This window comes from Dichotomopilus funicola (assembly GCF_033296635.1).
Source record: "Dichotomopilus funicola strain CBS 141.50 unplaced genomic scaffold C8A04scaffold_13, whole genome shotgun sequence".
NCBI classification, from domain to species: Eukaryota; Fungi; Ascomycota; class Sordariomycetes; order Sordariales; family Chaetomiaceae; genus Dichotomopilus; species Dichotomopilus funicola.
The window spans coordinates 434,210-459,274 of NW_026944034.1; the positions used below are offsets into that span (position 1 = coordinate 434,210).

The following is a 25,065-nucleotide window of genomic DNA, read 5'->3' on the forward strand; positions in this document are numbered from 1 at the left end:
CCACGCGAGTTTCGTTTCGGGGGACGCTGCTCCGGAAACCCCAGACCTTGGCTCAACCGGCATCAGCGCAATGTGAGCCGTCAATTGCGCGGGTCCCGGCTTTTGTCTGCCCCGCAGGACGTCTTTCCGGGTTCACAAGACTGTGTGGTCTCCAAGCAAACTGACAAAGGGTGAAGTTATCGACATTTCTTCTAGGCCTTTACAGGATACAATTCAGAGGGTATCTCCCGTCGGTCCTCACCCCCTCCCTGACTTCCGACCGACCCTATCTTCGGCAAACGGATCATGGATTGGAGATGGATGATAAGGACGCTCAAGGGGCTGGCCTCCTGATAGCGACAAGAAGAACGGGCGACAGTCCGTGCCATTGGCCGAGACAATTGGCCATTCAGCCCCAAGTGGCGAGCGACCAGTTGCATGTGGAGGCGTTTTCTTAGCGCCGTTTTTCGGACAACCCATTCCCACCGGCGCTGTCGCACGATACCATACACTAGTGTAGTGTAGTGTATGCATTCTCACCAGTCCGAGGAGGCTCGCGATGATCGGATCGTCTCGGGGATGCGTCCCAGGTTCCTAAAATCTCCTTCCAAAGAAGACGACGATCCGTCCCGCGCACCGGGGCAATCGCCTTATGTACTGCGTTATCGCATCATCGAAGACCGGCTCGTTGAGTCTCGCAAAAGGCATGCAAAACGGTCGGCCTGCGCCCCAGACCTCTGAAGCGGGCCAGCCCCCGCTTCAATCCCTGTTTGTCCATCGGGAACTCGACCCATTGCCCCCAGCCATCAAACCAATTTAGGCAGGTCAAGCAATTAACGTTGCTGGGGTGGGTGCTGCACCTTCCGCAGAGACTGGCTTGGGCTTGCGTGCTCTTCCAGAAGCAGCACCCCCTCGCAGGCTTGCCCACCCATCCCACACACACCAATGGAAGTGGCCCTTCGAGTCCTTTCCCCCCCCAGCGCCCGCTGCGACGAACCCCCGTGCCGGCGTTGAACGCCGTGACCTTGGTTGAAAACCCACCAGTTTCCCGCGTGCTTCCTTCTGGTCTCTTCCCCTTTTCGGAGTTTGTCTTTCAACGAGTTTCGCCAACCGCAACAAAACCCCGCTCGCGATCTGCGCCGAGCGCGCAAGACAGCCATGTCCACGCGCAATAGACATTAATCGCCTCTGTCTTTGCTGCGCCCGTCGTCTGCCACTCCAATTCATGTTCCCAGTCCTGTCCGCCGAACACCACCCCGAAGATCAGACGGTTCCCGACGTCCAGGGCAATCCCCAGAACGAGACCGACACTTAAATCCCCGACGACTGTCGCTCGGACGAACGAACGAAAAAAAATCACCCCTTACGCGAGCATCCCGTGTTGAAGGCACGACGTGGCCCAGCCTCGCGCGGCTGGGAAATTCTATTCGAGGAAAATGGCGATGCGGTTTATCAAGGCCCTCCGGCGGCGGCGGGAGGAGAATGTCGTGCCGGATATGGAGGGGTCCATGGACGGGTCATCGGAAGGGGATTCCAGTGGGTTTGCATCACTAAAGCATTTTGAAAAAATGCATCGCTTCGACCCGAACTTGCCGTTGGATGAATTGGAAGAGGTCGACATCGCCCTGAACACAGCCAATGTTGAGAAGGGCGCGGAAATCGAGCAGATTTTAGCGGAGGATAATTCCCCATATCCAGAAGTGAGAATTTTTTTCCGGATTGAGTTACCACCACCCTGGCTAGGCATTCAAGGGCCGTTGAGTGTGTTCCTCTTTGGGGGAAAACGTATGAGTTGCTAACTGTGACTTCCGATGGAAAGGTACGAGCCTCGGTACGAAACTTCGATGTCGATATGCCGGTAAACACGATACGGGCTTGGACGATCGGCATGCTACTCTGCACCATTGGCTCCGCTGTCAACATGGTGCTTTCACTCCGAAACCCGAGCATCGCTCTCACCACCTTCGTCATCCAGCTTATTGCTTATCCCTTGGGTCTCGCCTGGGACCTGGTGTTCCCCGATCGGGTATTCAACGTAATGGGCGTCAAGTTCAACTTCAGGCCCGGGCCATTCAACTTCAAGGAGCACGTCATCATCGTGGTTATGTCCAATGTAAGCCTCACAAACCCGTTTCACCTGCGCAGTTGCTAATTCCCATGTAGGCGGCTTATGGCGGTGGTGCGCTCTATGCCACGGATGTAATTATCGCACAGCGAATGTGGTACAACCAGAACTTTGGGTGGGGGTGGCAGATGCTGTTCGGTATCACGACGCTCTGCACAGGGTATGGGCTAGCCGGATTGGCAAGGAGGTTCCTCGTGTGGCCAGCCGCCATGATCTGGCCCACTGATCTGGTCAACTGCGCCCTTTTCTACACGCTTCACGACCACTCGCCCTCGGACCCCGCGCGCGCCAACGGCTGGAGCATCGGCCGGTACAAGTGGTTCATGCTGGTTTTCTGTGGCTCGTTCTTGTGGTACTGGTTCCCGGGTTATCTGTTCCAGGGGCTGTCCTGGTTTTGCTGGCTCACCTGGATTTGGCCCGACAATGTCATTGTGAACCAGCTCTTCGGCGGGTACAGTGGCTATGGACTGTTCCCTATCACCTTGGTAAGGATATTTCTTACGTTGTTTAGCTGTTACTTTACTGACCATGTGCCAGGACTGGAGTATCGTCACCGCCTATGTTTCGTCACCGCTCATCCCGCCTTTCCACGCCATCGCCAACGTTCTCGGTGGTGTCACCGTGTTCTACGTGATCATCTCCCTCGCAATTCACTACTCCGGCATGTGGTACTCGGCTTACTTGCCGGTACAAAACTCGCACGCTTACGACAATACCGGCCACCTCTACAACGTCTCGGCTATCTTGAACGACAAGATGCAGTTCGATGAAGCCAAGTACAACGCCTATTCGCCCCTGTACTTGCCCACGCAGTTTGCTCTTTCCTACGGACTTTCATTCGCCGCCATTACAGCCGTCATCACCCATGTCGCCCTTTACCATGGCCGAGAGATTTGGGCGCAGTGGAAGCTTGCCCGAACCCAGGAAGACGACGTCCACATGCGGCTGATGAAGAAGTACCGTGACGCCGAAGAGTGGTGGTACCTGGTGCTGTTTGTCATCATGCTTGGGCTCTCGTTCGCCGTTGTCTGCGCGTGGGATACCAATTTCCCCTGGTGGGCCTACATCGTCTGCATCCTGATTCCAATGCTGTGGACCATCCCTATCGGCATTGTGCAGGCCATCACGAACATTCAGTTGGGCTTGAATGTTCTCACCGAGTTTATTGTCGGCTACATGCTCCCCGGCCGCCCCCTCGCCATGATGATGTTCAAGAACTACGGCTACCTCTGCATGGCACAGGCTCTCTACTTCGTGCAGGACCTCAAGCTCGGCCACTACATGAAAGTCCCGCCACGCGTCATGTTTTGGTCCCAGCTGATCGCCTCCATCTGGTCGGCCATTGTCCAGATCGCCGTGATGAACTGGGCCCTCGAGGCCATCCCCAACGTCTGTTCCGAGACCCAAGTCCACCAGTGGAATTGCCCCAGCGCGCGCGTCTTCTACACGGCCTCCATCGTATGGGGTGCCATTGGCCCCGCCCGCATGTTCTCAGGAGGCGCTCTGTATAGCTCGCTGCAGTGGTTCTGGTTGGTCGGCGCCGTCGCCCCAGTCTTCACCTGGTTCCTTGCCCGCCGTTACCGCCGCGGCATCTGGCGGTATGTCAACATGCCGCTCATCTTTGGCGGCTCCGGCATGCTCCCGCCCGCGACAGTTTTCATTTACTACTGCTGGGGCATCGTCGGCACCGTGTTCAACTTCTTCATCCGCCGCCGCCGCACCGGCTGGTGGTTGCAGTACAACTATGTCACCTCATCGGCTATGGATTGCGGCCTCATCGTGTCGACGCTCGTCATTTTCTTCGCGCTGTATCTCGGCGGCACCGAGTCCCCGAACTGGTTTGGGAACAAGGCTGCGCTCCGCACCCTGGACATGCTCAACAAGGCCGTACAGATTCCTCTTTCGCCAGGAGAGACGTTTGGACCGAACACATGGCCTTGAATTGCTGAGTAATCCGATGTCGGTCGGTGACGGAAGAGCAAGGCATGGTGGCTGGCTGGTTGGCAGGAAATGATTTTTCTATTCTCGGGAATATGGCTGCAGGAGTCCGGGAGTTTTCAAGGTACGGGGTTTTTGTCAATGGCTGGAATATCGTCTCGATTTTTATGACTTTTTTTTTGGAATTTTGTTTTGCGACACTTTACCTCATGGCATGGGACATTTCTGGTGTTGCTCTGGGAATATGTCTTGTTCAGCCTGATGATGGGGCTACATTAGCCATGGGAAGCCCGGCTGTTCTTTGTTTCTTTTTGATAAATGACTGGTTGGGTTGTATCAGCAGTGGTGTTGGGGAGTTCCATATTCTGTATGTATTGGGGTAGGTATGGTATGTGAAGCTGAAGTCTTTCAAAAGGGGGTTTCACATATGCGGCGGCTTCTTACTTTGGGAAGCAGGATAGGAGATGAAAGATATGATGAAAGAAAGAAAGAAAGAAAGAAAGAAAGAGCGGGTTTTCGGTTGCTATGTGTCGAGATGACGGACTGATTTGATGTGGACGAGTTGATAGTTTGAAGGCACCTTTCGCTCAAACCCTTTCCTGGTTCCTAATTCCGGTTGCTATGAAATGGTGGGGTGGAGGTAGTTTTCTAATTTTGGCTTTTGACGTTGAAAGATTAGTCTTGTTTGTTGTCTTGTTGAGCGCCGCGTTGTACTGCGTGCGTTGTTTGTGACTTTGTGACACAGCACTGTTCGTAACTATGTCTTCACTATTCTGCGATAACGAAGAACGTCTCCCCCGATCTTACTTCCCATAATGTCTGACCCTTGGGCAGCACCTCAACCAACCCTCTCCCCCCTCCCCCCATCTCTATTCGCCCTCCAAACCCCTTCCCCCCCCTCAAAAACCTCCCTCTTCCAAATCTCCACCCTCGCCTTACACGCCTCCAAAGCGTCCTCCCCGGCCCGCCACGCCGCCTGCCTATGCGCCGCCGACACCGCTATCACTATGCTCTCTTCGCCGATCGGCACTTCCCCGAGCCGGTGCACCATGGCGATGCCGTGCAGTTGGTGGGCGGTCTGCAGGGAGGTGGCGATGCTGAGGAGGGTGCGTAGGGCTAGGGGGTGGTAGGCTGTGTAGGAGAGGTGGGAGATGGGGTGGGTGGCGAAGTTGTTGCGGGTTGTGCCTTGATGGTATGTTAGTTCTGGTATGGTTATGGATGCGGGGAGGGAGAGGGGGGGTTTAAGAGAAGGGGGGGGTTACCGGCAAAGATGACGATGGCGCCTGCTTCGGGGGAGCGCACCTTGTCGGTGACGGACTTGATGTCGAGGGGGAGGTCGGTTAGGGCGACGTAGCAGGCTTCTTCGGAGAGGGAGTGGGTGGTGGGGTCTTCGGGGTTGGTGGTGGTGGCTTCTGTGGTGGTCGGTTCGGTGGCCATTGTGGAGATTGTCTGATGGGAATGGGAAGAGGTTGAGGTTGTAGGAGGAAATTCTTGGCTTGGCTTGGCTAGCTGGTGCGCCTTTGTAGCGTGAACGGATATGTAGGGCTTGGTGGTATAAGACAAAAGAATTGTGAAAATCCCTCTGTATCAACGACGAACGACTCAAAAAGCAGGCACCAAGGACTCTGGTAGAATAAACTGTCCACGGAGCGCGAGTGGTGAGAGCAACTCAACGACGGAAAAAAGGGGCTAAGACTCACGACAACAAGATAGGTATTTGAGTTTTCTTGTTCCCGGTCTAAATGTTGGAAACAGCGTTCTATCGTTCACTTCAACTCTTCTCTATTCATGCTCTGGGAGTCCTGACGTTGAAGCCACCCACACGGGCATCTCCGATGTGCTCGAGCGATATTATTATTCGCACTGTTGCAATTATCGGGTTTCGGGAGAACATCGGTTATGGGGGCCTTGTAACCACCAATCGAGGATCAAGCTTTCACTTTCCTCTTTGAAGGGTCACTGAACACGACAGATCGGTACATCTCATTATTTTTAAGTTTATTAACTCGAGTACCCTCCAAGACGAGAGAGTGCATTCTCTTTATCTGGGATTGACGCCATCAAAAAGACTACCACAATCAGTATTTTTTTCACATTGACAAGCACCTCGCCATCCCATGTACCAAAGCGGGAATCGCGCCCCGTCGCGCGATGGCAGTGGTTATCGCGATCGAAACCATCACAGTCGCAGTCGCAGCCCATATGAGCGCCACTCTGACGGCAGAGATGGCGACTACCGTCGACAGAGGAAGGGTATTACAACCCATGTGACGGACCTTTGGGATGCCGCCGTTTGAATGACTTTGTGATTACTGGTTGGAATTGGAAATAGGCTAACTTTGGCGCCTCGTCCCTCCTCGCCGCGGAAAAGACTATTCTCCAGGCCCACCAAGAGACTTGAACTACGACGACGTTGAGGGAGCTGAAGACCACCATGCTGGCTCACGGGGTTCGGATCAACAGGACCGAGATGGGAGATTTGGACCAGGATCCCACTCAGGGCAATATATGGACCGCTCCATGCATCACCATTCTGGGGGGTATCGGGAGACCGGCTCTGGTCATCGTGGGCCCGCTCGTCGCCATGACCGACGCCGGACAGATCATCGGCCAACAGCGGGCGACCCGAGTCGAACTGTCGTCTTGAGTGACGTACCCGAGGATGCGACCGAACGCGACGTCCTCTACGGCCTTGACTATGCCACGAGAGACCGCCACTTTTCGAACGACACCGTCAGAAGCGCTCGACTCCGCCACGACCGCGACAGTGAGTTTTTGCGGGTCTCCTCTCTTTTTTTTGCGGACGTTAACTCACTTGACCCGCAGGGCGTCTCAATGCGTTTGTCGAATTTTATCGTCGATCGGATGCCGAGTATTTCTTGGACCAATATTACCCCGAAGTTTCATTCCCTCTTGAAGACTCTCGAGGCCCTGATTCCGACCTCGTTGCGATGGGCGTCAATGCTGCGGAAGGCTACGAGGAGATGGGCTCCTCCCGCGACGCACGTGGTGATGATGGCAGTTGGGAGTGCTACGATGTATGTATCTTTTCCTAACAAGTCTCTTTGTCTCATTGGTACTAATCATCTCGTAGTGCGGTACTGTTAACTACCCCCATCGGGCCGTTTGTTTCAAGTGCAAGGCTGAGCGGCCAGGTAAGCACCCCCAAAGACCCAAACCCGCGTCCTACCGCTAACACTCCGGATTCAGAGGACGACTACGCCAGCTCCGGTCCCCTCTTGACCGGTGAGACGGACGAGTGCCCGCAGCAAGCCCCGTCACAGTATGTTGTCATTCGGGATCTTGAGGGGTCCGTCACCGAAGACGTGCTTGCCAAAGGCGTCATGAAGTTATTTGTGGAAGCACCGGAGCCGAAGGAAACCTCGACGACTACGAATAAGCTGAAGTCCACCGCGCCCACGAACAGCACGGCTGGCCTCGGAGCCAAGCCAGGTTCCCTTCGCCGCGTATTCCTGATGCGCGACCGTAAAACCAATCAGTCCTGGAGATACGGGTTTGCTGAGTTCACCACTGTCGAGGATGCGATGGCTGCAGTCACTAAGTTCCGAGCATCCGCGAAATTCACCATTGCGTCCAAGCCCGTTGTGGTCGCCTTTATTCACACCGGCGTGTTCATCCCTTCGTTTGAAGATCCAACGACCGAGAACCAGGATTTCTCCTTCATCCCCATTTACAATCCCGCCGTGCGCGTCAAGTATTGGGATGACCGGCCCTATCCAAGCGCTCGTGTTGTTTCGACCGATCCCCTTCCTGGCTCAGAGAGCCCTGGTCGTGCTGCTGGCGGTGATGAGGCCTCCAAATCGACAGCAAAGTCTTCAAAGAAGTCGAAGCAGCCGACGAAGGAGCCCGCGCCGGTTCCAAAAGTGGCTATGATGCCACAGATGCAGCTCTGGGCCAAGGCGTCCGCCCAGCTGCATGGTGTAAAACCAGCGACTGACCGGCCCGGGCCGTTGCTGCAAGAGCACGATGCACTCGGCTCAGCTGCGGCCCATGGCACTCCCTCTGAAAGCGAGGAAACACAGCCAGACGGGCCTGTTGCTCCCCAATGGGGTGATAAATACCTTTCCTATGCCGACTGGGACTCCTTGACCTGCCTTGTCTGCGGGTGGGAAGCTCCGAGCCAAGCAGCGATCGAGGCGCGCGGTCTGCCACAATCCCGGAGCGACCTGCTCATCGACCATGAAGGACGCGCTCACCAGTTCCTTCAAGACGACGAAGTCCGGGCCAAGGCTGCGACGGCCCTTGCCTCTACAGGAAAAGAGCCCCGTCCTGTCGTCCGTCGCACCCCACGGCTCAAGTCGGAGCGCCTACCGGTATACCTGTCCTACGCCGACTGGGATAGTCTGCGCTGTGTCCTCTGCAGGCGTGTGTTCAAAGAAGCAAGGCACGTCTGGCTGCACGAGCAACAGAGCGAGCTACACAAGCGCATGTTGGCCAACCCACAAAACCGAGCACGCGCAGTAGACGAGTTCAAGCAGCTTGACAAGAAAATGCGCATCGTCGAGCCAGAGACTGAGTTCAGGCGGACTGTGGACATCCAGTGCGTGCGCTACCTCCAACCTCAATACCGCGACCGAGCGCTCGAACGGCGCCGAGCCTTTGGCCGATCCAAAAAGCAACCCGGCGCCAACCAATCACCTGGCGGCGCCGGCGGCAACGCGGCTCCAGAAAAGCGCAAAGAGCCCGCCGAGGCAACCACCACCGCGACCGACGAGCCAGCAGCCAAGAAATCAAAGGGCGCCGGCATGCTCGCCAAGATGGGATGGACAGCGGGTGCTGGGCTGGGCGCCGAGGGAGCGGGTCGTACGGAGGCGATCTCTACCGATGTGTATGCTCCTGGTGTTGGGTTGGGGGCGGAGGGCAGTAAGTTGGGGGATGCGAGTGAGGAGGGGGCGAGGAATACGAGGGGGGATTTTGGGGCGTTTGTGCAGAAGACTAAGGAGAGGGCGAGGGAGAGGTATGAGAAGATGTAGAGAAGGCTAGGGAGGGGGCTGGGTATTGTAGATTATTTGCTTTCTTGCGTGTACATGGGCAGTATGGTGTTGTCTTACTTTCTCCTTACTCTGCTTTAAGGAAATGGTTACGGCCCAGCCGTTGTAAAACAAGTCCAAAATACACCTTGCCGGCCCATTAGCAGTGTGATGACGATGCTTAAAGCGATGTGTGAGAAAGGAAGGCAAGACAATACATATAAAACAACACAGGCGGCCGTTTTTAGATTTTAACTTCTTGGCGGCCCTCAAGGTACATTACACTTCAGGAGACTTCTTCACTTGACATCGAACATCGATCGCGGAAACGCCGTCCAGGAAATGACAATGGCAATGGCTTGGCTAAGAACAACAAACAACATAGTTACATGGGGCTTTGGGCTGGGACATGGAATATCATCAATTCGTCGTTGAAAGGCAACGTCAATTCTCCGCCTTCCTTGCCACTGTACTGATGGCCCTTCGTTAAAAGGTCCTGGGCAATCCACGTCCTCGCGTTTCAAAGGCCCTGTCACCGGTTCGTGACGTGACAAAAAAAGGGCTCTCTAAGAACACTCATGAGGATGCTTTCCGCCAACAATCCTTCCCATGCAGTATCACCTGCCTATACAGCAAAAAAAGAGAAGACGGGACGAACAATCAGAAAGAAGTAGCCCGAAGGAAAGTCGGGAGAAGTCGATAAATGCTAGATATCCGGACCCCAAACGCCCTCCCAAATTTTGTTGCGGGGTGATTTTTGGCGAATCCATCTTCTATCCGCAAATGAGATTGATTTCTTTTTTTGACGATCGAGAGAGTAATTGTGTGTGTCTAGACGCGCCCAAAAAAAAGCTCGAACCGGCCCCTTTTGCAGATACCGAGATGATCCCATTACCATGCCATGATGATTGATTGATGCCCTGCCCGAAGAGGAAAAAGAAAACAGCCCCGCGCGAAAAGCGAGCCGCTTACTTCCTCCGGAACGAGCACCCCTCAGTGAGCCTGGCCTTGCCACCAGTCGGTTGGCAGAGGACGGTCGTGCAGCCCTGGCAGATGACGACGGTCTGGGCGTGGGAAAAGACGGTCGTGATGGTGAAGCACCCGGGGCACTTGACGTCCATGAAGAAAGAGCGGGGAGCAGGCACAAGGGTCTGCGAAACATTGTCAGCATTTACACATTCCATCTCACATGCGTATTTATCAATATTGAGTATGGAGGCATACCTTGAGCTTGTGCTTGCGAGCCTCGGCAGCCGGGCTGGGGTTGAGGAGATCAACGGCGAGAACCTTGGGAGGAAAAAAAGGTCAGCATAACAACCCCTAGTGATAGAGCAAAGCCTAGTTTCCCGTTCCCCATCGTCCCATCGATGTCCCTGTCCCCAAAGCCACTCGATCCATTTCTAATAGACACCGAGGTTTCGAGAGAGCTTCTAAGCCCCGGTTTCCGAATTCCAAATTCGACATCTAGGAGTCGTGTGTCGACAGGAACGACCGCTCGTGACTAGCGACCAGGGACGGGGACATCGAGAGAGAACGGGTCGCGAAAAATTTGGCATAGTTTCGGCAGCTCACCATCTTGATTGACTATTTTCGAGATGCCGAAAGGACGAGCTGTGCTTGATTGATGGAAATCTGGATGGGGGTTGGCGGCAGACTCTGGCTCGTTGATGGTTGCGGAGGGGATTTTTAGGTGGCCCTGCGGGTACGAAAGTTCAGAGGCAAATTTTGGGTCTGTGAGGAGCAAAAGGTGAAATTGGCTAGCCTCGGAGACTGTCGCTTAGGGCTTGCTCGCGTGACCAATCAGAGCTGGGCTGACCCTTGTCGGTCATGTACCTTTAGACCCACTCTCCTCCCGTCGTCGAAAGCAGGCTTGGCAGGCAAACTTCACCCCATCGATCCATGGCGGGGTTCACCTATGTAGGTGGGGCATATGGGGTACGTATTCACCTTCAAGGACGCGACAACTACCACCAGGCAGCGAGATTCTGGACTCTTAATCTTGAAAGCTCTTGTTCTTAAACTGAGGGAGGCGCGATACCCTGCATCGTAATTCTTAAGCAGGACAAACAAAACAGGGTCAGCCCAAATCAACAAAACAACAACCTCCAAGATGGCAGCACCAACAGACCAACGGATTGCAGTCCCAATAGACGACCCCAATGCCGACACAGAATGGTGAGAGACCGACCGACTCATACCTCCGACCCAATGAAACGTACCTAAACTAATTATACTACCCGAAGGAATGACATCCTCCGAAAACACGGCGTCATCCCCGAAAAGCCCCCATCCCCAACCCCCCTCATCGAAGAAGCCATCCTCGAAGCCCGCCGCCTCGCCCACGAGAACCGCCTCGAAGGCAAAGACCTCTCCGACCTCTCCGATCTCGAAGACGAAGAAGACGAAACCTTTCTCGAACAATACCGCCAAAAACGCATGCGCGAGCTCGCCGCCGTAGAACAAAAATCCATCCACGGCTCCGTCTACCCCGTCTCCAAACCCGACTACGCCCGCGACATCACCGAAGCTTCGCAAACCGGGCCAGTCCTCGTACACCTCGCCTCGTCACAAGGCAGCAACGTCGAGTCTCGCGTGCTGGCCGAGTTGTGGCGCCAGGCGGCGCGCGAGTACGGGGATGTCAAGTTCTGCGAGATGCGCGCTGACAAGGCGATCGAGGGGTACCCGGAACGGAACTGCCCGACGATTTTGATTTATCACAAGGGGGATATTGTCAAGCAGGTTGTCACGCTCGCGACGGTGGGTGGGGTGCGCATGGGCATGTTGGATCTGGACAAGATCCTGGTTGAGGTTGGCGCGCTCAAGGATAATGATATGCGGGTGGTCAAGCGCAGGCAGGCTGCGGAGGACGCCGAGGAGGAGAGGATTATGGCTGGTGGGAGCCGGGGTATCAAGAGCAGTCGGGATGCTGTGAAACGTGACGATGATGACGATGATTGGGACTAGAGAGGGCGAACCAGCCGAGACTTGATGAGGTGACTCATTCGGCGTGGACAACCCCCCGCGTGGCCAATGCTGGGGTTGGGGGGTGACGGATGGCGACCAACTACTCAAGACTCAGACCGGCGGGATAAAGAGCCGCCACCACGTCAGAGGAAGGTAGGCTCGAATGTTACCATCAACTTCAAGATGAGAGCCCCCTGGGGGATGCCGGAAGTGTGGGGCTCGTGGCGGGCCCTTCATTGTGCTGGGACAAGTGTAACCCCTGGTTGTACAGCTGTTTGGCTTTGAGTCCGACTTTCAGCACGCCTCGGCCAGCCGTATCGGGTTGATAATGGGCAACCACACCCACAAGCGCGGGTTCGGGCCACGGTAAGGTTAGCATACTCACTTCCAGGTTGCAGCAAGCAACCTCGATCAAAAAGGGGACACACAAATCACAAGGGGGAAGATGAATCGCTATCACCAGCAAGTATTGGTACGATATGCAACATCAAAAGACAAATACACCAAATTATAGACCTCAATATATCTTAGGGCGGCTAAGCCGCCCGTGACTACGCTCGCAACAAAACACACAAGATACGCACACCGTTGAGGGTATTAAATGAGCATAAAAAGCCGCATTTCAACAGGAGCCCATCATCAACAACAAAAACCTGGGAGTCCATTCCCAGCATGCTCGGTCCACAATATACCTAATTACCCAGAACGCCTGGTATCCGCAACCTCCAATCCCCTGTCTGTCCATCACATGCCTCGAAAAACGCCGAGAGAAAGAAAGTGCATTTGAAATCAGGCCGAAGCGCATTCGTGAACAAGGTGTCACTTCATGTCGTTTCGCCATGTGTTGGTCAAGAAAAGGAACAACAGCAGAATGCAAGGCGGCCAATGCGGGACGGAAAATGCTTGAGAAAAAATGGGAAGAAGAATAAAAACGCCGCCTCTCAAAACTGGTTGATGCGTTCGTTTCCGCATGCGTAGAGGCTGACATGGTGATCGCCGCGGGCAGCGCACCCGAGGAGCATGTGGTGTGGGTGAAACGCAGTAGTCGAGAGCGGCGCGGCCTTGTGACCGAGGAAGCCCGAGTAGGGCTCGACGCGGGTGATCTCCCGGCCGTCAAAGTCAAAGACCTTGACAAGGTGCGCAGACGTGCCACTAAATATGGAATTGTCAGTAATCTTTCCGAGGGGTCATACGAGAAGAGAAATAAACGGTGCTTACACAGCAAAGACAGGCAGATGCTCGTGGGTACTGGCGGTCCGCAGCACATCCTTGGTCGTCTGGAAAGTGCGGAGTGGCCGATCCATGCGGATATCCCAGAGATGAACGGTGCCGTTGCGGCTTGCAGACAAGAGCTCGCGCTGGCCGCCGCGTTGCATATGCACAGAGCGCACCCACTGCCGAGTATCATCTTTCCACTTGCGGACCATACTCTCCTGAGGCTTCATGCGCGTATCGAAAACGCGGATAGCACCGTCGCCAAACCCGGCAATGAAGATGTTGCCGGCCATTTGGTCGGATGTCAGTGCAGTGACGCAGGAGCCGGACCGGGCCGGAATCTCATGCGTGCACATTTCGTGGCCGGCGTTCCAAATCCGAATTACCCTCTCGTCACCGGCTACCAGCACTTGACCGTTGACCTGCTGCCAATCGAGAACCATGCCGGAGTTGACATTCGAAGGAACCATGTGTGTGAGGGCACGCCATGAAGACGCAAGTTCCACGCCCGCATCGCTGTCATAACTATGGTAGATACGAACCACTCCATCTGACGAGCCGGTCATGAGGAGGGCCTGATCATCCTCGTTGATAAAACGCATATCGGAGATTTTGGAGCCCTCAGGGTTGCCATTGGAGAACCGGCTCTTCCGAGTGTTAGATTTCCAGTCCCAGACGGTGACAGTGTTGCCGTCGTCAGCAACCGCGATATGGTTTTCGAATTGGTGGAACGTCATCCTGGACGGCTGAGAGCCGGTGACGATGACGCCGGCGTGACTGTTCCACCTATGTGTCCTAGCGTGCGTCTTCTGAGGCTGCGTTTCTCTAAGCACAGCTTCATTCCGAGCTCGCCTCCACAACCGTTCATTGTACTCGTTACTGCCAGGTTCTTCGGCCTCCGGTGCTTTCATTTGGGGCTCGCGGAAGTACTCGGTCGACCAGTCCAAGAAGGTGCTGACAAGGGGAAGGGTTGGAACCTCTTTGAGCTGACGCTCCTGGTAACCAGCGCAAAGTGGCTCATTGGAAGTATGGTAATTCGAAGGCGGCGCTACCTGGTCGTGTTGCTCCGGGGGGGCGTCCTCGAGACTCGGACCCTTGCGACTCCGTTGGGAAAATGTCCTCTGCAGATTGGGCGTCCCTGGTGGGCTCGGGGCGTTGGCAGCACCATCGAGGGTCCCCATGAGAGGGCCGAATAAGTAGCTCGCCGTCCGCTTGAGAAGACCGGGGGAGGGCAGAGGTTGAGCTGCCGCGGTACGGGTGCCGGCCACACTGGTTCTCTGGCTCATGTCACCCCTCGACACTTTCCTAGCGCGCCGAAGGATTTCGTCCATCAGAGACTGTGCTTGGGCACCCACACGGGAGTGTAGTAGCGCGTGGTGCACGTAATCCAGAATGATAGTGGCATCCCGTTGAACCTCGGGGTGCGGGTCGACACTCAAGATATTGATGTGCTTCCAGCAAGCCGCAAAAACCGAATCGTGGGCCACACCAAACACAGCAGGTGTGATGGTGCCGTCTCTCTCGCGATTGTCGTGGCGCGCATAATGAAGACCCATCTTGTGGTCCAAACCATCTTCAGGCGGGGGGAACATCTGGTATTCCTTCTCTTCCAGCAATTGTTCGTAGGCGGCGACCAAGAACTTGTTCTCGTATCGGAGGACGAAGTGAGAGAAGAAAACCAAAAGCTCCTTTCGGACAATGGGGCTGCCATCCTTTGCCAGATCCAGCATGGCCCAAGCCACCGACTCCTCAATCCTCGCCACTTCATCGGTCAAGTCTGGGATCCCTAGGAACGTGGTCATGGCGTGTACCATAGACGCGCGAACCTCGGGGCAGTGATCTTTGATCAAGTAAGCGAGTTTGTGGTGAGCATTCTCGCGGATTCCTCTCCATTTAGCCTCGGGGAGATCCCGCCACAATTGGCTGATGCAAAGGCAGGACCATTGTCGTAATAGCGGGTTCTCGGGGTGCTCGATGTGATGAAGGCAGTAGGACATGATATCCGTCGAATTGCAAACAATTTGACCGGGCTTGAAGCCTTTGCAGAGCATCGCCAGGATGAAAGCACACATTGCCTTGTGCTCATCTAGAACCATGACGCCAACGACCGGGAATGTCTCTTGCGGCTTCATTATGGCCGCGAAGTAAGTGTAGCCATTGTCCTTGATGAGGTCTTGTTGACACGAGATATCAACAGCCAGCACGCGGGTCCAGATGAAGACCATGACCGGCTTCAGCTCTTGAGCGGCCGATTGAAGTAACTTGAGCACGTATGGGAAGATGCCAATGCTCAGGGCCAGCTGCACTGCCCAGGGGCCGAGGTCAAGGAACCTTCCGAGAAGGATCAGCGCTCTAAGCCGGTGTTGTTGGCTCAGAAGGACCTGGAGGACAACAGGAAGCTGCTCAGGAGGCTTTTGGGAGACGGCGTCGCCTCGAGTTAGGTAGATCTCGAAGGCCGTGAGCTGCTCTGTGAAGAACGTCGAATTGACATATTCGTATGGGATACCCTCGGTCTCCCTTCTCTCGAGCATCGGCAATTGCGCCAGGGCCATATCCACGGCAAGGTCCCAGCTTTCCCACAATGGGTGTCGCCGGGTGTCAGGCAACTCGGGATAGGACTGGGGGGTGCATCCGTACACAGGCATGATACGCTGTGCGAGGAGGAAGTTGCGGAAGAGTGCCGCGACTGGATTGAAGAGATCGGGTTAGTACAGGGCCTAAGAAGAAACTAGCTGAACAGCGAGAAGGCACCTACCCATGAGGTCTTGGCGGAAGAACTTGCGGAATAGGGGGCGGGGGAGAGTGGTCCAGGCAATGGTGTCCGTAATTGCTGTGAAGATCCAGTTCAACTCTCCCAATGGCGTCCTACGCTCTTGGAGTCTTCCGGGGAGTTTCCGCGCCCTTTCAGGGGAGAGACTCGTGTCTAGGGGGTTTTGTAGCACAAAGAACCACAACGCCATCTCAATCGGTGTGGTTAGACAACAAGAGAAAAGGTCTGCGGGAAGAAGAGGGTTCGTTGGGAGGTTCTCCTTGGAGTCGCACGCGGCCAAGTGGATGTAAGGCCGAAAATTCGTCTTCTCATGGTTGTGGTCCTTGAGTCCCAGTTCGTCCTCCTCCTGTTCGTGTTTTTCAACAAACTTGTGGTAATTCTTGACGATATTCCCGGCCTCAGAGCAATCCCAGACAAAGATGGTCGGCGCCTGAAGCCATTGTTGAAGATCGTATAGTGATACGGGAATGTACTGTGTGTAGTTCTTGTTGAACACCCAGATCTCGCCGGAAGCGGTCGGTTTGGGCACTCCGTGGCCGTTGTAGTGGAAGAGAACTCGTTCGTCCTTGGCATTGCGCCGCAGAGAAATGCAGAACTTCTTAGTTTCCTCAATGGACGGGTCGAGATACTGCTTGTACCGCGTCCGTAGAGCGAGAGTCTCGTATTGCGCCTGCAGAGACTTGCCGATATTCTCAAGCGCCTTGCCTACTGGAGGCACAGTCGGGTCTTGCCACGCCTCAAGTTTGGCACCCGGGGTTGTCCGTAACTGGTCCGGCGGCTCGACCCCAATATTCAAGCACACAGCAATGGCCGCCGATACGGTCTTCAGTCGATCGCGCATCCGCCAATCCTGCAACTCAAAGGCGGGGGTCTTGGGCTTCCCTGTTGTCTCGTGACGCTTGTCTGTGAAATACATGTACCAGTTCTACAAATGATTAGCCGCTGGTTCGCTTTGTTGAGCATCCGTCCATTGAGGACAGTGGGCAGCTGCTTTTGCGCGCGGGTGCCCGGTCATGTGTTGGGCGTGCTTCAAGGACAACACTGAAAACTATCGGGAGGCTGCCCGAAGCGCAACCCCAAGTCCATGCGGTCTAAATGGATATGGATGTGGCAGGGGCTATGCGCATGGAACGACCGACTACATTCCATTTTGACCATTGGTACCATAGAGACAAAACTTACATTTGCAAGTTGGGCGATGATATCCTCAGACAAGTATTGGTCGTCAAAGCCATGCCTCGCGCTAAGGTCATCGAATTCCTCCTCGACATCATCGTCGGGCTCTTCATATCGTGAATGGTGTTCACTTTTGGATCGAAGTAAGGGCGGTTTGACGGGTCGAGTCGCAGCAGCGGGCGGGCGGTTGTTCGCATCGGCAGTGTCGGAATCAGCGCGGCTACCGGACGTAGCCGCCGGGTTATCAGATCCGGGCGCACTCGAGGGCCGTCGCAAGGTCGGTGGCATCGGCGAGGTAGCTCGCCTTGAGTCAGCGAGGAACTGCCCAGGTCGCTGAGGGGGGAGGCCGGGGGAGGTCTCGTCCAAGTTGCCGTTTGGGGCGTTCGCTTGCAGCGCCGACGATGATGCAAGAGCTGTCCCGGATGTCAGTCCTGGCACTGCTGGCGCCGCGGCGGATGCTGAAGCCTCGGCGTATTGGGCTTGGAGATGCGACATGGCGTGAGTAGTTTGGCGCATGAAAGATCCAGGATGCCGGGCTGGGGAAGAGGCGGCCGAGGCGACAAGCGCGGCAGTTCGTGGGAATTGGCCCGAGTTCGGCCCTCGCCCGAACTGGGCTGGCGGTGGGACTTCGAGAGAAATGGCCGTCATGGTGATCTACGAATGGCGGATGACCATGATCTGGGAAGAAAGGAGCGGATGGAAAGTGTGGAGGCGCCGTTTCGGGCTGCTACAACGGCAGGACCGACCGGACGTTCAATAGCACATGGAGCTCGAGAGAAAACGCCCACGAGTATGTCCGGGTGTTTCTGCCCGGGGACGGCCGAAGGAGGACAACGACCTAGGCGGATGGCGCGTTCCGAGTGAGAAGGTACAACCGCAAAACCGAAGTGAATGGAAAGACCGGGGCCTCAACAAGAGCTGAAGGTTGACGTCGCCTAGGCGCGGAACGCCCACATAACCTCGACGGACGCGCGGGCTCCTTGACACTCCAGGGCGTAGTGGGTCATGACTCGGCCCCACCAATGGCGGCACAGACGGGGGAGTTCAGTAACGTGATGAGCTCGCTTGGCCGGCACGCCGGGTTCGAGAGAAGCACGTGACATGGCACACTTGATGTAGAAACATGGAATGATGGAAAGCGCTGGTATGTTTCGTCGACATGACGATGACCCTGAAACAGAAGAGATCGTTAATTCAACTACGAGCATTTCTTCATGCCCAGAAAAGGCCATACGGCTGTGGGGGTAAAGTTCTGGGAATACTCAACGAGTCAAACCCGATTGATACTGCCGACGCAACTTCAAGATTTGAGGTGAATGTCCGCAGACCACGAAACAATTCCCTTCGGGGTGGGTCCTACATTCAGCAATGTGACGCTCCCCCGGGTGTGAGCCAACCTCCATACCTGAACATTGACCGGACCCTACAAAGTGTAGCCGAGAAAATGCGATTCAATTACCAGCCCCCCGCCTTCGTGTCTCGCACGAAGGGAACAAAAAGTCGGCTCGCTAAGATCGCCCACCGCGCCCAACGCAGTAGATCAACAACTGCGGAGTAATTAGTACCCGTACCTCTAGTGTACGTCCCCAGACGGCTCCTCAAAGGCGTCGCCCGCCCAGCCGTGGCCCCACCCATATCGATGATTCGCATGAGCAGCAGAATCCCCCGGTGCATAGCCAAATCGAGACATCACATGAAAGATATCGAGAAACGACGAACGGTAGAAAATGATTGTGATAGATGGGCTCCGGATGTAGCATTCCTAGATGGTATCCTGATATAATGTGATAGACGAATCAACTTGAAGACATGATAGCCATTAACATCATTGCGGACTCAGTAACTAATTATTTCGCGTCTGGGTGGGCTGAGGAAAACCGTTGCGATCGACGGTAGACTCAGACAACTCAGCCCGGTCAGCTGGAGGATGAGCAACCCATTAATAGAATCAGCCGCTAGAGATCTGGCAAAGATTGAGAGAATACAGCTCAGATGTCCCTTTTCTTTTCAGTGGCACGGCGCGAAACGGCTGCGCCGAAGTGCTGCTGGTGTGCTGAACCCCCAAGGCAGAAAAAACCAAGACCAACCGTGCTTCTGGAAGAGCAAAACCTCAACCCCTGAGCTGCATTTGCCCCTTTTCCGCGAGCAGATGCTGGGTGCCGAACCCCACAAACGAACGTGATTGGCCAGCTGCACAAGGCGCGGATGTGTGGCTCCGCTTTCAGTGGACTGCGACAAGAGTTCTCTGTCCCCAATCCCCTGCGCTGAGCTTGCAGCACAGGCCCCGATGGCGTCCAGCAGGCGGCCAGCTTGAATTCGCTCACAAGCCGGCAGGCGCATCGCAAGTTGAATTTCCAGATCACATCTTTTTTTTCCGCGCTTAGTTAGGTAGGAGAAGACACCGAATATCCGGGGCGGCTTCTTTGGTACTACGTGGTACAGACGCAACTCATACGCCTCGGTTCACATTCCTCCACCAGTTCTTCCTTTCGTTCCCCGCTGCCCACTGCCAGCGGACCAGGGGCCCTTCCCTCATTTAACAAAAAAAGCCAGGAGGTTGAACACCAAAATCGAACCGCGAGCTGCGCCAACTCCACACCAGGCCGATGCTCTCCTCCCAACCATCACCTCTGAGCGCCGACTCCATCTCCGAGACCTCGACGCCGTCCACCCCATAACCACCTCGTCCGCTAGCCGCCGCACGATCCTCTCCAGGCCCAACACTCGCTTGGTCAATTGAGAGCCGTGCACCACCTCCACGGTTCTCGCTTAGCGGCCAGAGCGCAAACCTCCGACATCTCATCACCACCCTCGTCAGCTTACGTCCGAAATACCATCATCGCCGGGCTCGCCATCCCACCAGCCCAACATGGCGTTTCTTTTCAAATCAAAGAGGAACCAGGACCGCGCACTCTCGAGCCGGGACGGGTCGCAGGGCTCTGGGTCGGGGTCAGGCAGCGCGACGGCGCGTGTGAGGGACGACAAAGGCTCTCGGTCCACGCCAACGGGCAGTCTCCATTCTCTCGATAACGACGGCAGTATGGGCAGCCCGGATCAGCCTTACGCGCGCCAAAGAGGCCAGAGCATGGATCAGCAACCTCAGATCTCCCCACAATCGCAACAGCCACCACCACAGCAGCAGCAGCAACAGCTACAGCAGCAACAGCCGCCGCAGCAACAACAACAACAACAGCAGCATCCTGGCGAACCACCGGTATGTTCCTATCCTTTCTGTTAACCCCGACAATAATTATGTCCCGCACTTCATGGGCGGACAAGTCGCTGACAATGAATGATTTTAGCTTCGCAATGGCGCGGCTTCACAGTTGGCGGCAAACCCGAACGCCTCGCTCTACCCGTGGTCGCAGCGGCGGCTAACCTATACCTCGTCTCACCCGAGTCCGTTCCCGAGATATGGCGCCGCGGTCAATTCGATTTCGTCCAAGGAGGGCGACATCTACGTGATGGGTGGCCTAATCAACAGCTCCACGGTGAAAGGCGACCTCTGGCTGATCGAGGCGGGCGCCAATATGGCTTGTTACCCGCTTGGCACGACTGCCGAAGGCCCGGGCCCGAGGGTTGGACATTCCAGCTTGCTGGTGGGAAACGCATTTATAGTCTTTGGTGGAGACACCAAAATCGAGGATGAGGACGCTCTCGATGAGACGCTCTACTTGCTGAATACATGTAAGGGCGTCGGTTCGCTCCCACTGCGCTGCGAAACACTGGCTGACTTCTTATAGCAACGAGGCAATGGTCAAGGGCACTACCCAACGGTCCACGTCCCAGCGGTCGATACGGTCACTCGCTGAACATTCTTGGGTCGAAAATATACATCTTCGGTGGTCAGGTGGAAGGGTATTTCATGAACGACCTGGCAGCCTTCGATCTGAACCAACTGCAAATGCCTAATAACCGCTGGGAGATGCTCATTGCCAGTAGCGACAGCGGCGGCCCGGGCCAGGGGAAGCTACCGCCCGCGAGGACGAACCATTCCATGGTGACGTATAACGACAAGCTGTATTTGTGAGTGTCTTGACGCTCTTCTATCTTAGCAGTCATGGATCTTGTGGACTAACGCCCTGCAGGTTTGGCGGTACGAACGGTTTCCAGTGGTTCAAGGACGTGTGGTGCTACGACCCCATGACCAACCTTTGGTCGCAACTCGATTGCATTGGTTACATCCCATCCGCACGTGAAGGCCATGCAGCGGCCATTGTGGACGATGTCATGTACATTTTTGGAGGCCGTACGGATGAAGGGGTGGATCTAGGTGACTTGGCAGCGTTCAGGATCTCGTCTCGACGGTGGTATACTTTCCAAAACATGGGCCCGTCGCCTTCACCGCGGTCTGGGCACAGCATGACGGCTGTGGGGAAGACCATCGTGGTCGTTGGAGGCGAACCGAGCTCTGCAGCGACAGCCGTCAACGATTTGGCGCTCGTGTACTGCTTGGATACGACTAAGATTCGGTATCCAAGCGATGGAGCGGCCAGCCGAGATGCGACCCGGAACAAGCGACCCAACGACCTGGCAATGCAAAATATGGCCCGAAACACACCTTCGCGCGAGGGGTCAACCGGTCCTCCCGAGGGCAGAAGGCAGGCCGGAACCCCGAACGCTGCTAATGGCTATAGGTCTCCCACTGGCGAGCCCGCGCTACTCAACGGTCAGCCCAACGGTGCCGCTCGGGTGGCTCAGACGACACGACAAGCAGGACCAGCTGGTCCGCCGCCGCAGGGGCAAGCACCAAAACCAGGAGGTGCTGCAATCGGCCACCGCCCGAGGACCTCTTCGCTCGATCGTATGAACCTACCACCCACATCGGCCGTGACATCTCCCATCCCTCCACAAGTTGCGGGGCTGCGGGAAGCTGAAGGTGCCGCTGGAGTAAACGGGCGGCAAACTCCACCAACCCAGAACCCCCCACGGTCCTCGTCGAGGCAAAGCGATTCCAGGTCCGGCCAAGGCGAACCCCAGGGATTGCAAGCGCCAAAGCCCAGGCAAACACGTGGTCAAGGGTCCGTAGACAGTTCGACCGAGCCCGCCCTCAAGCAGGTTGTGACTCGTCCAGCATCTCCTCCGCCACCTACTCGCCAACCCAGCAACGCCCTTTCCAGGAGATCGTCGACTAGGAATTCTCAAACGGTCGCTTTGCTTAAGGAGCTCGATTCGGCTAGGAACCGCAATGCCTGGTATGCGTCTGAGTTGGAACTGGCACGTCGCGCTGGCTACGTGCCCAACACGTCTCTGAGTCCGATGCTCGACAGCCGGCCGATGGAGACGTTTGACGACGAGGACAAGCCTCTGATCGAGGCACTTCTTGCGATGCGGACGGAACTTGCCAACGTCCAATCTTCTGTCGACAAGCAAGCGGTTCTAGCAGCGAAGCAAATCGCCGAAGCAGAGAAGCAGCGGGACGCCGCTATCCAAGAGGCTGTTTACGCCAAGGCCAAGCTCGCTGCCCGGACGGGGGCAAGCGCCAGCAGTACACCGCAGCTCGACAACGAAAAGGACCATGAGGAGCGAACGGGCGAGATTGGCAAGAAGCTCGCATTTTCTTTGAATGCCCAAAGAGAACTCCAAGACCAGCTGGACCGGCTCAGCAACGACCATGAGGCGGAACGAAAGGCACGGAAGTTGGCAGACGAAACGGCCAACGCGGCACACAAGCGAATGGCAGACCTGGAGAACTACAAGCAGCAAAATGCCTCGGAACTCGAGCGGTTGAAGGCCGAGCTGCACTTGGCTCAACGGGAGGCCCGGGAGAAGTCGGTAGCCGCCGCGGAAGCCATCGCCTCAGCAGAAATGCTTCGGGTCGAAAGGGCCGAATTTGAGACCAAGTACAACGAGATTGCCGAGAGCCACAAAGAGCACACCACGACATTCACTAGCCTCCGTGGCGCCGTGGCCGCCTCTGCCGATACCAAAGCCCTGCTGGAGCGGAAACTGGATGAGGAGCGCGTTCTTCGGGAAACGGTCGAGGCAAAGCTCAACACGCTCAAGGCTGAGCACGAGGCGCGGACCGCCGAGCTCGTGTCCGCGACGCAACGTTTACGGGACGCTGAAGAACTGGCCGAGCAGCACGCGAACGAGGCTCGGCTTCACCGTGACGCCGTCATGGTCGGTTTGGAGAAGATATCTCTCAAGGACACCGCAGACTCGAGCAAGGGCGATTCCGAACGCATTCGTGCCCTCCAAGGGCAGGTTGATGCTGCGAATGTGTTGGTCAAGAAGTACCAACAGGAGGCGGACAGCGCTGCTGACAAGCTTCGTGGTGCTGAGGAACGCATAGCCGGGCTCGAGGCCTACCAGGAGCAGGCCAGCCGTGAGGGCGTTTCCATCCGCCGCCAACTGCAGAACGCGCTGAGGGAGACCCAGTCTCTCCAAGCCGGCAGCTCCGACCTCAAGAAGGAGTTGGACAAGCAAAAGCAGGAAACCAACGCCATGCAGGTGCAGTACAACGCGCTCAAGGATATTCTCGGGGAGCGCGGGATCTCGCCTACCGCGGCGGCGGCGGTCAGGGCGCGCAACAGCCCAAGGCACAGCCCCCGCGGAGGGTCGCCAGAACAGATGCGCCTGCGCGAGCTCGAACAACAACTCACGGCTGCACAAACGGCGCTCGAAGACACCAAGTCGCAGGCCGCAGTCGAGGCGCAGGAGTCCGAATCGGCGTACCGCGACAAGCTCGCACAGCTCGAAAACGATTATCAGTCGGCCGTGCACTACGTCAAGGGAACCGAAAAGATGCTGAAGCAGCTTAAGGAGCAGCTATCACGCTATAAGACGGAGAACGGCAAGTTGAAGGAGCAACTCGCCGACATGGAGGAACACCTCGAGACCGGTGGCGCGGCCGCACGGGACTTGCATGCCCCTGCGGACTGGGAGAGGCAGCAACAGTCTCTGCAAGACGAGGTCGAGAAACTGCGGACCGAGCTCCACGGCACGGCTTCCAACCTGGAACAACAGGTCCGGAAGCTCGCCGACGCCCAACGAGAACGCGACTCGGCCGTTCGCAACTCCGAGCAGGCCCAGCACCGACTCGAGACCTCGAAGCGGGATCTCGAACAGCTTCAGCATGAAAACGAGCTGTTGGAAACCCGTGCTCGGGATGCCGAGAACAAGGTCAGCACACTTCTCGACCAGGTCGAACTCTCCGTCGATAACTACCGCCGCCGCAGCCGGCAAGTGCCCAGCGACTCCCTCAACATCCTTTCCACCAGCCCCCACCACGACAGCCACAGCGGCAACGGTAATGGCAACGGCAACCACCACCGCATGCCAGGCCACCTCCGCCAAGAATCCAACACCAGCGAAGCCGACAGCCTCTACGGCCCAACCATCACCACCACCGGCGCCGACAGCAGCCACAGCCCCAGCGGAACCGGCCTCGGCGGCGCCAACAGCCACAGCCTCAGCAGTCCCAGTGGCGGCCTGGGCGAAGCGCGGAACAGCGCGGCACTCGACAGTCTCGCCAACGAGCTCGAGACGCTGCGCAGCCATTGGGAGGCGACCAACAAGAACTACCGGCTCAGCAACACGTTTGACTTTGACGCCAACCCGGTTGCTGCGGCCAGCGCGGCGAATGCGGCGGCGGCTAGCGGGGCCGCTGGTGCTGCGACGGGGCCGGGGTTGAGTGAGAGTTTGGCGGATTGGCGGAAGAGGTTGGATGAGAGTCATCCTGATAGTTAGTGAGATGGTGTTAGGATGACAGAAGGTGTCTTTTTTTTTTCTTTTCTTTTTCGTTTCTTTTTTGGGTATACCTGGTGGGTTGAGATGGATGGATGGAGGCTGTACGATGAATAACCTGGATGGTCTGTGTGGCTTTTGATGGCGGGGGGCGCGTGTTTGCTCTCGATTCTTCTTTTGTTTTTGACAAGGTCGATCGATGGATGTTCGACCTTGGC

General features: G+C 56.2%; 7 protein-coding genes across 7 annotated transcripts; 4 read left to right on the forward strand and 3 right to left on the reverse strand.

Moving 5' to 3' along the window:
• Window positions 1–1,415: 1,415 nt before the first annotated feature.
• C8A04DRAFT_26536 (sexual differentiation process protein 3) lies at window positions 1,416–4,045 on the forward strand (the record flags this gene model as incomplete). Its single annotated transcript, XM_062779957.1, has 4 exons — window positions 1,416–1,679; window positions 1,799–2,092; window positions 2,143–2,589; window positions 2,642–4,045. 4 exons carry the CDS (start codon window positions 1,416–1,418, stop codon window positions 4,043–4,045), a joined length of 2,409 nt encoding a protein of 802 aa, XP_062639160.1.
• An 835-nt stretch (window positions 4,046–4,880) lies between these two features.
• C8A04DRAFT_10380 (Molybdopterin synthase catalytic subunit) lies at window positions 4,881–5,479 on the reverse strand (the record flags this gene model as incomplete). Its single annotated transcript, XM_062776560.1, has 2 exons — window positions 4,881–5,227; window positions 5,305–5,479. 2 exons carry the CDS (start codon window positions 5,477–5,479, stop codon window positions 4,881–4,883), a joined length of 522 nt encoding a protein of 173 aa, XP_062639161.1.
• A 1,083-nt stretch (window positions 5,480–6,562) lies between these two features.
• Window positions 6,563–9,036, forward strand: C8A04DRAFT_35600 (uncharacterized protein; the record flags this gene model as incomplete). Its single annotated transcript, XM_062783232.1, has 4 exons — window positions 6,563–6,809; window positions 6,869–7,080; window positions 7,137–7,197; window positions 7,253–9,036. The coding sequence occupies 4 exons, from the start codon at window positions 6,563–6,565 to the stop codon at window positions 9,034–9,036; spliced, it is 2,304 nt and encodes a 767-aa protein (XP_062639162.1).
• A 965-nt stretch (window positions 9,037–10,001) lies between these two features.
• C8A04DRAFT_26539 (ribosomal protein S27-domain-containing protein) lies at window positions 10,002–10,608 on the reverse strand (the record flags this gene model as incomplete). The annotated part of the gene is made up of 3 exons (XM_062779958.1): window positions 10,002–10,184; window positions 10,258–10,320; window positions 10,606–10,608. The coding sequence occupies 3 exons, from the start codon at window positions 10,606–10,608 to the stop codon at window positions 10,002–10,004; spliced, it is 249 nt and encodes an 82-aa protein (XP_062639163.1).
• A 535-nt stretch (window positions 10,609–11,143) lies between these two features.
• C8A04DRAFT_35602 (Phosducin-like protein 2) lies at window positions 11,144–11,997 on the forward strand (the record flags this gene model as incomplete). Its single annotated transcript, XM_062783233.1, has 2 exons — window positions 11,144–11,208; window positions 11,277–11,997. The coding sequence occupies 2 exons, from the start codon at window positions 11,144–11,146 to the stop codon at window positions 11,995–11,997; spliced, it is 786 nt and encodes a 261-aa protein (XP_062639164.1).
• Window positions 11,998–12,938: 941 nt separating this feature from the next.
• On the reverse strand, window positions 12,939–17,806 carry C8A04DRAFT_10416 (raptor N-terminal caspase like domain-containing protein; the record flags this gene model as incomplete). Its single annotated transcript, XM_062776573.1, has 4 exons — window positions 12,939–13,149; window positions 13,216–15,898; window positions 15,968–16,907; window positions 17,165–17,806. The coding sequence occupies 4 exons, from the start codon at window positions 17,804–17,806 to the stop codon at window positions 12,939–12,941; spliced, it is 4,476 nt and encodes a 1,491-aa protein (XP_062639165.1).
• Window positions 17,807–20,027: 2,221 nt separating this feature from the next.
• On the forward strand, window positions 20,028–24,850 carry C8A04DRAFT_10340 (uncharacterized protein; the record flags this gene model as incomplete). The annotated part of the gene is made up of 4 exons (XM_062776543.1): window positions 20,028–20,372; window positions 20,461–20,845; window positions 20,902–21,184; window positions 21,247–24,850. The coding sequence occupies 4 exons, from the start codon at window positions 20,028–20,030 to the stop codon at window positions 24,848–24,850; spliced, it is 4,617 nt and encodes a 1,538-aa protein (XP_062639166.1).
• Between the last annotated feature and the right edge of the window lie 215 nt (window positions 24,851–25,065).